The 14,739-nt window shown below is 50.6% G+C and overlaps 1 protein-coding gene across 1 annotated transcript; it reads right to left on the bottom strand.

Moving 5' to 3' along the window:
• Positions 1-2,600: 2,600 nt before the first annotated feature.
• RPS23 (ribosomal protein S23) lies at positions 2,601-4,741 on the bottom strand. Its single transcript, XM_068177350.1, has 4 exons — positions 4,604-4,741; positions 3,831-3,990; positions 2,956-3,076; positions 2,601-2,755 (listed from the first exon to the last, which is right to left on the bottom strand). Exons 1-4 carry the CDS (start codon positions 4,605-4,607, stop codon positions 2,609-2,611), a joined length of 432 nt encoding a protein of 143 aa, XP_068033451.1. The 5' UTR covers positions 4,608-4,741; the 3' UTR covers positions 2,601-2,608.
• Between the last annotated feature and the right edge of the window lie 9,998 nt (positions 4,742-14,739).

Genomic DNA, 14,739 nt, shown 5'->3' with positions numbered 1-14,739 from the left:
ACCCTCTTAAGACCTTCCTCAAGTGTGTTACAAAACATCTCCTGTAGCAGCACTGTTGTTCAGTCAGGTGTAGCTGGTGTCAGTTGGCCAGCTGCTTTAATAAGTGAAAATATTAATTACTTTTGGTGATGAGGTGGAAAACAGGGGCAGCTGTGGATTCTCCTCTGTTTTGGAGGATGTTGGGTTATGTAATACATATTTTTTAGGCTGTAACACTCTCTAGTAATTATTTGGTGATGCGTTGCTCAGCTCATTTTAATCCGAGTTATTCCTGCAGTGTCCAGGAGCTATATATATTATAGTGTCCAAGCTATTCCTGGGCACTGGCACAACCACAGAATCACAGTTCGGCTGGAGTAGGAAAGGACTTAAAAGCCCATCCAGTAACAAGAGTATTGGGACTTGAAAGTCTGTCCTGAATTATGCCCAAGAAAGCATGAGAGAACTTCACACTGCTTTCATTTCTGCATGTAAATTATTACTGAATCCTGGAATGGTTTGGGTCGGAAGGGACTTAGAGCCCATCCAGTGCCACCCCAGCCACGGCAGGGACACCTTCCACTGCGCCAGGCTGCTCCCAGCCCCAGTGTCCAGCCTGGCCTCGGGCACTGCCAGGGATCCAGGGGCAGCCACAGCTGCTCTGGGCACCCTGTGCCAGGGCCTGCCCACCCTGCCAGGGAACAATTCCTGATTGCCAGTGTCCCATCCAGCCCTGCCCTGTGGCCCTGGGAGCCGTTCCCTGTGTCCCGTCCCTCCAGCCCTCGGCAATTGTCTCTCTCCATCTTTCCTGCAGCCCCTCCAGGCCCTGCAAGGCCACCCTGAGCTCAGCCCAAAGCTTCTCCTGCCCAGGTGAGCAATGGCAGCTGTGCCAGCCTTTCCTGCCGGCAGAGCTGCTGCGTCCCTCTGCTCATCCTGGAGCCTCCTCTGGCCTGGCTCCAGCAGCTCCAGCTGCTCCCTGTGCTGGCCCAGGGCTGGGGCAGCTCTGCAGGTGGGCTCTGAGCTGAGGGGCAGAGGGGCAGAATCCCCCCTGCCCTGCTGCCCACGCTGGGCTCGGCCCAGCGCGGGGCTTTGGGCTCCGGGCTCGGCCCGGCGCGGGGCTTTGGGCTCCGGGCTCGGCCCGGCGTGGGGCTTTGGGCTCCGGGCTGAGCCCAGCGCGGGGCTTTGGGCTCCGGGCTCGGCCCGGCGCGGGGCTTTGGGCTCCGGGCTCGGCCCGGCGCGGGGCTTTGGGCTCCGGGCTCGGCCCGGCGCGGGGCTTTGGGCTCCGGGCTCGGCCCGGCGCGGGGCTTTGGGCTCCGGGCTCGGCCCGGCGCGGGGCTTTGGGCTCTGGGCTGAGTCCAGCGCGGGGCTTTGGGCTCCGGGCTCGGCCCAGCGCGGGGCTTTGGGCTCCGGGCTCGGCCCAGCGCGGGGCTTTGGGCTCCGGGCTGAGCCCAGCGCGGGGTTTGGGGTCCCAGCCCTGCCCCAGAGCACCCCCAGGGCTGCTCCCCGTGGTCAGCCCAGCCCGGGGCTGCTCTCGTGCCTCTCTGGAGCCCCAGTTTGCCCGAATTTCCCCATTTCCTTGGTCACAACCCACGCAGGTTCTCGGCTCGAGCATTTCCATTTCAGCTGTCCTCCTCCCTGCTCCTGTCGCGACATCTGGTGGCGACGCGGCCTCACGACAGCACCCGCAGAATGCTCCTCCTCTGGAATTTGGAGATTCTGAACTTGGAGTGGGGACAGTCCCTTCCCCCCTGCCTCCCCCAGGAGCTGGACTGCACAAACCTCGGGAGAGATTCTGCCCGGATTCTTCGATTTTTTTTTCCATTTTCATATAAATGACTGAATTCTCGCATGAATTCCTACACAATAAGTGTATTATTTTTATCAGAGCCTTTCCCTCACCATGCAGACCAACTGCAGTTGTGTTCAGTCTGACTTCAGCCAAATAGATGTTTTGAGGTTTTACTGCTTTAAGAAACCACTGAAGTATGCATTTTTTATCTGGCTAAGCAGGTGAAAATTTAGTGACACCCAAGTCAGTGCACAGCACTACTGTACTACAACAGGTGTCTTCAAACTGGGCAGACTTGCCCAAAACGAGCAGCTGATTTATACTCAAAAAGGTGAAACACTCTGGGTTGGGCAGACGGCTCAATCACCCCTTCAGGGCCCAAACCTGGCGAGTTCTGTGCCTATGCTCACACCTGAGACCAGAAGTGCTGCCACAAACACCATTCCCAGAGACCCATTTTCCTTGTGAGGGAAGCTCTTTTTCACAATAGTGCTTAAAACTTCATGCAGTTCGCCACGCCCCGAGGGGATACTCTGATTCCTGATTAGCAGTCCTAAAGGAACATTAGGGTTTGGGCTTTTTCTTAGGCCAGATCTAGGGAAAAATGTAATGTTTTAATGGGAAGATTGCTGTCACCACCCCATCTCCTGCAGCAACCCCTAAATAAGAACGCCTGAATAAATCTGGGCTTCTTCTTAGGCCAGATCTAGGGAGAAATCCAACGTTTTAACGGGAAGGCTTCTGTGACCGCGCCGTCTCCTGCAGCAACCCCTGAGTAAGAAGCAGAGCACTCCTTTAAACCGAAGATTTTATTGGTGTTCCTGTCAGAGCGGTGAGGATTTACGACCTGGGTCTCTCCTTCTTGCCCTTGTAGAGGGCCAGCAGGGACACATTGGCCACCTTGACCACCTTGAAGCGCACGCCCGGGATGTCCCCCACGGCGTGGCCCTTGCGCCCAAACCCGGCCACCAGCACCTCGTCGTTCTCCTGGGACAGGACAGGGACAGGGTGTGAGCACCAGAGCCAGCCCCCAACACCTCCCGCGGCAGCTGCACCTGGCCCAGCGCAGCCTGGGCACGCACGGGGTGCTGAGCAAAGCCTGAGCCCTCCGCAGGTTTCATCCATAACCCAGGAAATCTGCTTTCTGCACCTTCCCCACCCCGCCCCAGCACGTTTTAGGTAATTACCTCGATGAAGTTCAGGCAGCCATCGTTGGGGACAAAAGCTGTGATTTTTTTGCCGTTCTTAATGAGCTGGACCCTGACACATTTCCTGATGGCCGAGTTGGGCTGCTTGGCCTCTACCCCCCTGCAAAGGAGAACAACCAGCAAAGAAATCAGCGTGGCCAGGACCAGGAGGGGCATTAATTAACACAAAATTAACCTTTTCACCTTGTACTCGGTATCTCAACACCTGTCAGGTGTTTAGAAGTACTGGATCAATAATTAATATATATTAATCTAGATTTATGCTTGAATCCATAAAATACCACTTCCTAAGCCAAAGAGAAACTCAGATCATCTCCAGAGTAATTAAAAAAAAAACCACCCTAAAATAACGGAAATCACAGACACTGCCCCAAAACCACAGCTGTGGCAGCATCCCAAAGAAACTAATAAATTTTCGAAGAGGAGGAAAAAAAGGAAGAAGGAGGTAGGATCTATGACACACAAACACTATTTCCTTTCCATTTCCGCCAAAAAAAAAATCCAGATTATCACCTATACAAAAAAAAAAAAATCTTGGCTTTCCCTTGATATTTAACTAAAATTCTCTTTTTTTCCTTATTTTTAAAATAAATTCATTTTCTCCAATTCCTGCCACAAATCCTGCTTTCCCCTAGCTTTTGAAAAAAAACCCACACATTTCTAATTTTGCTGCAAGTTCTGCCAACCCCTCCCATCTTTTTAAACTGATTCTTTCCCCATGATCATTATTTTTGTTCCCCCGCCAACCATTTTCGGAAAAAACACCACCCCGAATCCCCGTTCTTTCCCATCCTCGGCGGGAGCTGCCTCCCAGGCGCTCTGGGACGCCCACTCCAGCCGGGAGGAGCACCCACACTTTCTCCAGGACGATGCCCTTGGCGTGGGAAGCGCCCCCGAAGGGATTGGCCTTCAGCGCCGTGCCCAGGTGCGCCTTCTTGTACTGCTTGTCGTGCCACTTCTGGTCCCGGCGGTGGCTGCGCAGCTTCCGAGCGGTGCGGAGGCCTCGGCACTTCCCTGCAAGGCGAGACGGGGCCGGCGTGAGGAGGGGAAGGAGCCGCGAGGAGGAGGCGGCGTGAGGAGGGGAAGGCGGCGTGAGGAGGGGAAGGAGCCGTGAGGAGGGGAAGGCGGCGTGAGGAGGGGAAGGAGCCGTGAGGAGGGGAAGGCGGCGTGAGGAGGGGAAGGCGGCGTGAGGAGGGGAAGGCGGCGTGAGGAGGGGAAGGCGGCGTGAGGAGGGGAAGGAGCCGCGAGGGGAAGGCGGCGTGAGGAGGGGAAGGCGGCGTGAGGAGGGGAAGGAGCCGCGAGGAGGGGAAGGCGGCGTGAGGAGGGGAAGGCGGCGTGAGGAGGGGAAGGCGGCGTGAGGAGGGGAAGGCGGCGTGAGGAGGGGAAGGCGGCGTGAGGAGGGGAAGGAGCCGCGAGGGGAAGGCGGCGTGAGGGCCACGCTGCGGGTAATGGCGGACGCGGCCTCACGGCCCGCAGCGCTGCCCGCGCCGCGCCCAGCCGGCTGCGGGAGGGCGGGCAGCGCCTGCGGAGCGCCGCGGGCACCGCCGGGGATGCCGCGGGCACCGCCGGGGATGCCGCGGGCGCGGCCCCACGCCCGGCCCCGTTCCCGGCGCGGAGCGGCGCTCACCCATCTTCTCCGCGCGGCTGCCGAGCGAGAAAAGAGGGAGGAGGCTCCGCGCCCGCCGCCTATAGCCGCGCCCGCCAGGACCCGCGCGGGCTGCCCGCGCCGCGCCTGACCCAAACACCCACCGGCACCGCGAGGGGCGGCCCGGCGAGCAGAGGCGCCGCGGGTTCGAGCCCCGCTGCCGCGCGTTCCTCCTGGCCCCGCGGAAAATTGGGAAATAAAACCGTGGAACCAGAGCTGGGCGCAGGAATCCGGCGTTGATTTATTACCGCACCGCGTCTCCTCCTGCCACCCGCACCGAGGCGCTCGCTTTTGTGGGTCGTGTACGGTTTGTTATGCCCAGCGTGTTTCTTTCGCGTCAAAAGCCATTTCCAAAAAGCCTCCGTGACAAGGATGTGATTCGCGCTGAGAAAGCTGTACTTACGTCAATAATTTGGGGAAGCAATTGGAAAAGTGCATGTGATTACTGTTAGGAGGCAGGTGGGTTTCTTACGTGGGACGCAGGATGCAGGAGCTGGATTCGGCCTTGGGAATGGAGGGAGTCGGGAACTGACCGCCGAACTGTGAAAAAGGCATATTTTGTGTGAAAAATGCGCATTCTGTGATTGGCTTTTCGCAAATACTAAATTGAATACTGCATGTATTGTGCTATATCGATTTGAAGTGCTGTATCAACATTTTAATAGTATGGTAAATGTGGTTTTGTAGTTAAAATGAAGCTTTAGTGGTTGAAATAGAAACTCCGTATGTGGGGTTTTTTTTAAAGGAATGAGACACTCGCTTTGAGAGAACACTCTCAGAACACCTAAATCTTCCAGAGGAGAGGAATTCGTGGTTCTCTTATCAGAAGAAGCTAATTTCCTCAGGCCTTGCTCAGACCTGAAGACGCCGTGGGGATTAGGAGAAGGAGTTGACATATTCCAGACAGAGTTTCTTATTTTAAATAGAATTTATGCATAAACATGCAGTATGTATGAATATGCAACAGTGTATGGTTTTCAAGGGTGATTCCTTTGTTTACAAAATGTGCTTGTCGGGGCTTAAGTGCCCGAGAGCATCCGGACGTCCGTAATTCTTTGCTTTTTATTGTCTTGTAATTGTCCTAACTCCAAATTTTTACTACTCTAACTGTATTACTGTTTTTATAACTATTTTATTATTGTTAAACTTTTAAAATTTTAAAAACCAAGTGTGTCACGGTTTGACACTGGCGCGATGCCAGCGCCCCCATGAAAATGTACTTTTCCAAATAATTGCTGTGAGATGTGATCAGGAACAGAGCAGAGCAGGCCCATCTTAGTAACAAAGGAAAGAACTTTATTAAACTACTACTACTATAAAACTACAAACACTAAATCCTGGATGAAGACCTTCCAAAACACCCCTCCTCCTCCCACCTAATTTCCAAACAAACCCAACAGTGAGACACCACCCAGGATCCTGATCAAGTTGCTACCCTTCAGATATTCAAATACTCAATCTTTCAAGGGAGACAGGAGTCTCTCCTGTGCCACAGACCCCCCAGGAAACACAATTGCCACCCTTGTGTTTCCATGTCACACATGGCAACCGCCCGGAGAAAATCTGCCATGGTGACACTCTCCTTTCCATGTCACAGTGCTCTCACCACCGTGCATGGACAGACTGCTCACAGGGCTCCTTTAAGGATGCTTTGCCGTGGACCAAAAGAGACAACAGTTCAGTTTCTCATTGCGGGACTACAGTCCCCCCCATTTTCCCCTGGGGCTGAGGGTCCAAGAACAGAGGTCTTCTTCTCCTCTTCTTCTTCCTTGAAGATAGAGGGCTTCTCCACACCTTCTCCAACTCTCCTCTGTTCTCTCCACTCCTCTGCTGGTAATCACTGAAACAGGTCTCCTGGCACACCAACGCACCCCCCTAAGTGCAGCTTCTGTTAGGAGAATTTGGTTCAGTCTATGGCTAACAAGAAAAGTCCAGCCACAAGCCACTCCATCATCTCCTTCCAACTTGATAATTTCTTCTTCCATCATCTCGGATCCCAGACTGTCTCTCTTGTACTTCAAATCGAGGAGGAGTAATATTTTACAAAGCTTTCATTTCCCAGGAAAGGGTTAAAAGTTCAGACTCCGCGGATGGCTGAAATCTCTGCCCAGCAGCCGATTTCCAAGGCCAAGGCAAAGTTACAGGTGCCGTCTGGACTCTCTGTCTCTTCCCTCTGAGGGGGGGACAACAAAGGTATCTCCACTTCTCTCCACCCTTCCGTCCACAGGAGCTGGCTCGGTTCCAGTCCTTCTACCTCTCAGCTCACCTCGACCAGGCCGCATGGCTTCCCCTCCCCACCCAGCCCCATGGCTGGGCAGGGGAGATCTGCACTGCACCCTGACCAGAACCAAAGAGAAATCTCCCCTGGCAGTTCTTGCTTTTAACTCCCTGTGCTCTCAGGGGCATGTCCATACCTTCAGTGGTCACTCCAGGTGCCAATATCCAAACCTGACCACTGATTGGTTTGACCCAACTTCCTGAAAAAATCACTTCCATGTCAAACCACGACAGAGTGATTGGCATTTTTCGCACAAACCAAAACTGGCATCAACTTGTGAAAAACACCAGTCACTCGTTTTTTAAAATCTTAAAAGTTTATTAGTAATAAAATAGTTATAAAAGATAGTAATGAAATTAGAGTAATAAAAATTTGGACAGTGAGGATTAGGACACTAGGAGACAATAAAAAGCAAAGAATTTCGGAGGTCCGGGTGCTTTTGGGCACTGAGCTGCCAAAAACACGCCTGGTGAACAAAGGAACAGCCCTTAAAAGCAACAGCCTGGTGCATATTCATAGATCTCACACATGATGCATGAATTCCTTGCAAATTACGAACTTTTCTGGTTTTTGTCAACTTCTTCCCCTTAATCCTGGTGGTTCCATAAAGAGGAGAGGAGGTGGATGTTTTTCTTTTCTGATAAGGAGGCTGTAACTCTTCAGGTTTCGTGTCGCTGTTACCTCTGTGCAAAGAGTTTCTTGATTATCCCTTTTCTTGAGCTAGTTAAAAATATCTTACATCGCAGAGTTTCTATTTTATCATTATGTTGTAACCTAAAACTATATTTAACACCCTACTTAAAAAGGATCAATACAGTATTACAAAATAACCCTCCATAACACATACAGCATTCAATTTAATATTTGCAAAGAGCCAGTCATAAAATACTCATTTTTCACAGGACCATGACATGGGAGCTGTGCAGTAGAGTGGCGTGGATTTCAAGAATTGAAAATGGGAGGAGATTTACAGGAACTACTGATGAATATGTATTGGCACACAGTATAAAAGTTGTGCTTGGATCCTTTGTTTTTTGCACGTGAGGCGGGGCGAGAAGCCCTCCCCGTACCCTGCACCCCGTGGTTGGTTTTGCTTATGCTTTATCTGAACCACTGCCAAATTTCTGTTTGTAACTACTTCATTATATTTGATTTTTTAAATTATTATTATTATTTTATACCCCAGTTAAAAATTGCTGCTAAATTTCAATCTTGTGGTTTATGAAATTGGGTGTATGGCACGGCTGCTCGTTACTTTTCTCAGCCCCGGTCAGCTCTCGAACGCCCGGCTTGGGCGTCCCAGCTTTTCGTCGGGGCCGGGGCTCGCCGCAGTCTCCGGGCGCTTTTGCTGCCGCGCTCCGGGGTGGGCTGTTGGCTGCGCTTCGCCGTCGGCGCGAGGGAAGAAACAAAGAGGCAGGGAATTCGTCCAAATCCGTCCGCGTGGCGGCTGGATGCTTTATTGGCTGCGAGAGCTGCGATGGAAAGGCTGCAGCCGATCCCAGCTTCGCATGGACGCAAATGGCCTCAGGCATGCCGAGGAGTGGGATCAAATAGGGGAGGGACAGGGCGGATGGGGAGCCCTCCCGCCCAATGGATACAGACATCGCGATGATGATGTGTACTACAGCGACCAATGGGAACACGGCAGGGACGGACACAGGGCTTTGGGGTGATTGGGACCGCGAGAACGGGGAGACGGGCACGGAAACCACAGGAGTAGGGAAAAACTCGGGGGATGCACGAGGGTACAGAGAACTGGAAAGCTAACAAAGAAAAAACCCATAATGTGAACCCAAACCTGGGATGCAACAGTATGGGACCCCATTCATGGCACTGCCAATAAAACATCACCTGATTGTGATTACTGACAGGTAAAAATGCAGGTTTTGGGTTTTTTTTTTTGCTCTTGTTTCCGCAGAGGCCTTTTGGCACCCCTGGAATGGAGGGATGGAGTCCTGCAGAGGGTCTGTAATGGGCAAGGAATGTGCCCAGGGACTGGTGGGGCCTGAACCAGGATTTCTGCCTGGAGTGAGCCTGTACCGAGCTGGGATTCGTCTCTTCTCTCAGGGACGAAGCAACAGCATGAGAGAAAATGGCATAAAGCTGCAGCAGGAAGGGTTCAGGTTGGATATTGGGAGAATTCCTTCCTGAAAAGGGCTGTCCAGCCAGGACAGGGGTAGGTCCCCATCCCTGGGGGGATTCAAAAGCTGTGTTGGGGACATGGGTGGTGTGGTCTTGGCTGTGATGGGAGATGGTTGGATTGACTGGTTTTATGGGTCTTTTCCAACCTCAGTGGCTCTGTGATTCTTACTTGCAGCTTTTCATGGAATGACGGAGTGGTTTGGGTTGGGAGGGACCCTAAATCCCCCTCAGTGCCACCCCTGCCAAGGCAGGGACACCTCCCACTGTGCCAGGCTGCTCCCAGACCCAGTGTCCAACCTGGCCTTGGGCACTGCCAGGGATCCAGGGGCATTGTGACTTTAATTTCTGCCCTGCCCCTGAGCAGATCTGCACAGAGCGAAGTCCTGTAACAGAAACAAGCTTGTATTTCTCATTTCTGAAAGCTGCTTCCGTCCATGCTGCCAGACTGCATCCATCCAAATCATGAACGCTCCCTTCCCTTTTGGGAATGACTCTGAAGAGGCAGTAATTAAATATAAACACATCATTTTTAACACAGCCTGTGCTCATGGCTTAAGTGGAAAAATACGTATTTTGTGTGTTTACATAGGGCTGGTTTTACATTCAGTTTTTATATAATAACTAATAAAAAATTTCTGAATATTTAAAAAATCCAACTTCCCCCTGCAAAAGAAACCCCAAGCAATCCCAAACAAAACCATAAACCCCATCAACACTTTGAGGAGAAAACATTGCTGTTATAAAAGTCAGCTCCTGAAGATGCAGTTCCAGTGTTGGAATGCAGTAGTTGTTTGGTAACTTCAAAACCATTTTGTCTTTGTGGAAATGCTGCAGCTTTGCTTTACAAAGTTAGGAATACTAGGAGTACTTAAAAGCTGACTAGGGAGCTAGTCAGCTAGGGAGAATAGGGAGGCAATTGGTGAATGTAACATAAATATACCACGACAAAATGGTATTTATTGGACAAATATTCATTAAAAGGTCAAGATCTGGGAAAGAGATGGTTTGCCATGGAGCTACTGTGGGGTTTGCTCTTCCTTTTTAAACTACACCAGGATTTTGGGACACTTCTGTTGAGACAGATTTTATTTGTTTCACCACATTCTTTAAAATTACTGCTCGTTTTTATTGGTTTTATTTTTTTTAATCCAAAATGTCATGTTTTAACCCCAGATTGCAGCTAAAGACCACACAGCCTCTCCCTCATTCCTCTCCCTCTCCTGGAAGGGAATTGTACCAAAAATGGGTTCAGATAAAGGACAGTTTAATAGCTGAAATAAATAACAGTTAAAAACACACGTCTGATTTGAGACAACAAATAAGAATAAAGTTAATATTGAGGCTAATGAGTGAGATGTGTGCAGACACAGGTGGCCTCAAGGTGTGTCCCTGTAGGGACAGGGGGTTGAAAGAAGATGACCATTAGTGTCCAACCCAAACCAATCTGTGGTTCTGGGACCCACAGAGAGCCTGAGACTCCTTCCTCTCTGCAGAACTCCCCTCCTGGGCACGGCCCTCAGGGCACTGTGGGCAGCTTTGGAGAGGGCTGCCAGATAAGCGCTTCTAAAATTAAATGTCTCGGTTGGCCAAGCAGACAAATCCACCCAAAATCCCACCACTTATCCTGAAACTCCCTGTCTAATCTGACCTCTGATGCCAGGCATCCCGTGGTGCTGCACAGCCAGGGACAGCTGGGTTGTGACACACTGGGATTTTTGTGGGGGGTTTTTGGGGTGGTTTTCCCCCCACCAACCCTTCCCTGAAGGTGCAAGAAGGTCTGGAGTCTGCATGGGGATTTCTCAGGGATGGGATCCTTTGGGGATGTGGGACCCAAAAAGGTGATCCTGGAATCCCAGACTATTTTGGGTTGGATGGAACCCTAAATCCCATCCTGCCATGGCAGGGACACCTCCCGCTGTGCCAGGCTGCTCCAGCCCCAGTGTCCAACCTGGCCTTGGGCACGGCCCGGGATCCAGGAGCAGCCCCAGCTGCTCTGGGCACCCTGTGCCAGGGCCTGCCCACCCTCACAGGGAAGCAGAAACGAGCTGTAGAAGGATTAATTTTTGCATCCTATCCCAGAAGGATGCTTTTTGGCCTGGTTAGTTTCCCAGAGGGAGGATGGTGTTGGAACTGAGACAAGATTTTTGTGCATTTTGAGGCCAGTTTTCTGCCCATGCTTCTGTAGCATTGTCAGTGCACTGTGAATCAGAGCAGCAACGATATATTAGATTTAAAAGGTGATGTGTTCAGTGCTGATACCTGTGAAGTGGCTGACACCTCATGCTTTGGTTAATTTAGGAAGCCTCGTGGTGACCTGAGATGGCATTGGGAGGTAACTGCAAACAGCTGGAAATGATTTGTGCTCTGTGTGCCTGAGGAGACGCAGCCACAGGGATAAATTATCCCTCTTCGTGCCATGCAAACCCAGCCTGTGCACAATTCCTGCAGCACAGCTCTCATCCCAGGGTCTCCACGAGTGTCCGTCTGGTCACTCTGTGTGACAGGGGCTGGCGGGACAGCGGTGACACACTGGGGGTGGCCAGGGTGCCACGTCTGACCTGTCACTCCCTGACTGCTTCACAGCCCTGACAGGACTGTGAGCCTTTGCACTGGCTTGAACTGAATACAATTACCTTTCCTGCGAGGCAGATTAAAAAACAAACAAACAAACAAACAAACAAAAAAAGCTTTGTTTAGAGTACAATAAGAGCTGCAGTGCCTCCTTCCTGGGGGTGGGAATGTCTGGGCTGCCTGGGTAGGAGGTGGGGAAAAGACAAGTGGCACCTTGTCTGGTCACCAGATTGCAGCTAAACACCACACAGCCTTCCCCTCATTCCTCTCCCTCGCCTGGAAGGGAATTGTACCAAAAATGGGTTCAGGTAAGAACAGTTTAATAGCTGAAATAAGTAATAGTTAAAAACACGTCTGATTTGAGGCAACAAATAAGAGTAAAGTTAATATTAAAGCTAATGAGTGAGAGGTGTGCAGGCACCAGAGGAGGAGTTCTTCATCAGGAGTAACCACAACCAACACCTCATCTCCAAAGAGGGGGGCAAAGATGATAAACAGCAGCTTGCTTGGAATACTGGACACTTTTCAGCCTAGCATAGCCCATCTTGCAGGCTGCAAACAACAGGACAAGAGGGAACGGCCTCAGGCTGGGCCAGGGCAGGCTCAGGGTGGGCAGCAGCAGGAATTTCTCCATGGAAAAGAGCTCAGGCCTGGAACTGCCCAGGGAGGGCTGGAGTGCCCATCCCTGGAGGTGTCTCGGGAATTCCTGGAGGTGGCACTCAGAGCTCTGGGCTGGGGACAAGGTGAGGATGGGGCACAGCTGGGGCTCCATGGGCTGGGAGGGATTTTCCAGCCTCAGTGGTGCTGGGATTCTGGGATTCTGCTGACTTCCTACTGACTTTGCCCAACAGGTGGTTCATTTGTGGCCACCAAAAGTTCAAGGATGAAGCTTCTTCTGGTTGATTTCAACATAAACCAGACAAAATTGCAACAGCAATTCAAAAAAGGAATCACAGGAGCTCCCCTAACGATGTCCTTGTCAGGACTGCTGCATGCAAAGCTCTATTCAGAATTTCTTACAGACCCCAGCAACTCAGAGATGCTGATTTTGTCATCATTCTTCACCAGAATGTGGATCTGATTTCTTTTCAGGTACCGAGTGTATTCGTTTATGCTTGAACCTCATAAAAAAGCAGCATTTTTAAGAAATGTTGATTTGTTATTACTATCAGCAAGAGTCAAGGGGCGAGGAAAGGCTTTTACTCTTGCTCTTTGCTTCACCAATATTTCAGTTGATTGCTGATTAATGATTTACTATCAGTACCCCTAGCATTAATATGCAGCGAGAGAGTCAGGATATTTTCACTGATTTATTTTGGCTTAACCTATGCTGTCAGTTTGGTGTTTTGTGGGTTGTCTGCAACCCCCCCCCACCCCATTTTTTTCCGAGCAAATTTGCAATATTTTTTCTGAGGTGAAATGGTGGTCCAAGAAAGCAGATATAAACTGATAAATGGAAACATAGGGGGTGGAAATGCAGCTAAGGGGGCATTCAGTTGTCACAAAGCATCATCTGGGGTTCAGCCTGTGCTGACTTTACCTGTGGGCTGCCATGTATTGTTTATGCTACTTTCTCTGCACTCAAAGGACACAATTTTTTCTTACTTTGGCCCCTACTGGTTTGTATTTCAGAGTTTTTATTTCTTAGCTTTTACTCCTAAGGGGATGAGGAATGCTTGGGAAATGGATGCACGTGGATCAAATCTCAAGGCACCAACAGAAAGCCCCTCTATGCCTCTCCCTCCATTTATTTAGGAGCCAGGAGTGTCAAGGCATCTGACAGGGACATTAGTGACCTCACTAATTGTGTGTTTGGAAAAGTGTGTGACACTTCTGTTCCTTCCCTGGGCTGCTTAAATTTTTTAACTGAGCCGTGTGTCTCTTGTGGTGTAATTGCTCTAACTTTAGCATCATGCATTGCTGATGCTTCTCAGAAAATTTAGGGGTTATCTTCAAGTGGTTTCTGCTTAATCCTACATTCCCTCATCTCATTTTTCAATCTGGGATTCTCACATAAGCATCTTTACTCTTCCTTAAATTGGATAGAAGCTGCTCAACAGAGGACAAGCTGCTGGGGGATTTCTCAGATGAGCAGATACCCTCTGCATCCCAGAAGGAGAAATGAATTAAGATGGCAAATCCTTTTTAATGATTACAATGCTAAAGCCCCAATCAGTCTCTAATGTCTGGAATGCCACAGGCAGGAGCTCCTAATCAGCAAATTGAAGCCTCACTGGTGGTGCCATCAGCAGGTAGCAGGACAGGACTGGGTGTCTGATGCCTGCAGGGTCGTGTACGGCTGTGTCCTGCCTGATATTTAAGGGTTTTGGAACTAGATGATCTCCAAGGTCCCTTCCAGCCCAAACCATTCTATGGATCCATGATTCTTAGGCGTACCAATGTGTCTGACCCACAGATCTCTTGAGGATGACCTTGGCCCAACGCCCTGTAGTCACAGTGATGTGTGGGGGCTTTGGTGTCTGGATCTGAAGCACAGACACTGGAATTCTGTGTGCATTTCACAGCTGGGGCCTGGCCTAGAGCTTCCTACTGCTGCAGGGCAGGGCTGGATGGGACACTGGCAATCAGGAATTGTTCCCTGGCAGGGTGGGCAGGCCCTGGCACAGGGTGCCCAGAGCAGCTGGGGCTGCCCCTGGATCCCTGGCAGTGCCCGAGGCCAGGCTGGACACTGGGGCTGGGAGCAGCCTGGCACAGTGGGAGGTGTCCCTGCCTGTGGCACTGGGTGAATTTTAGGATCCCTTCCAACCCAAACTGCTCAGTAATTTTAGAATTCAAAGTGCTGAAAGAATTGATCCAGAAAGCTGGAATGCAGTGCATTAGTGTTGAAGAAAGGAAACTGCTTCCAAACATTTGGCTCCAAAGCTTGTAGTATCTTGCTTTCACATCAGTTAAGTCATATTATCAGTTAAGATAAGTCATATTATCAGCTAAGGTATTTAACATACATATACCTATCTCATCTTTATAATATGTAGATGACATAAGATATTATAAGACTTCAGAATACATGCAGTTCTTTCTGTGAACAGAAGGAGAAATTCCAGAGCTGCTTGTAAACATCCCCCTCACCTCCCTTTAAGGCTAGGCTTAAGTACAGATGAGAAGT

Source organism: Anomalospiza imberbis, chromosome Z (genome assembly GCF_031753505.1).
Source record: "Anomalospiza imberbis isolate Cuckoo-Finch-1a 21T00152 chromosome Z, ASM3175350v1, whole genome shotgun sequence".
Taxonomy (NCBI): domain Eukaryota; kingdom Metazoa; phylum Chordata; class Aves; order Passeriformes; family Viduidae; genus Anomalospiza; species Anomalospiza imberbis.
The sequence above is the reverse complement of the archived record's forward strand: the minus strand, read 5'-3'. Positions and strand labels throughout refer to the sequence as shown.

Excerpts from the sequence above, each read along its gene's own strand:
- RPS23 (XM_068177350.1), bottom strand. Across the intron at positions 3,077-3,830 it reads GGCATCGTCCTGGAGAAAGT|GGGGGTAGAGGCCAAGCAGC; the intron begins GTGGGTGCTCCT and ends TCTCCTTTGCAG. Across the intron at positions 2,756-2,955 it reads GCTGCCTGAACTTCATCGAG|GAGAACGACGAGGTGCTGGT; the intron begins GTAATTACCTAA and ends GTCCTGTCCCAG.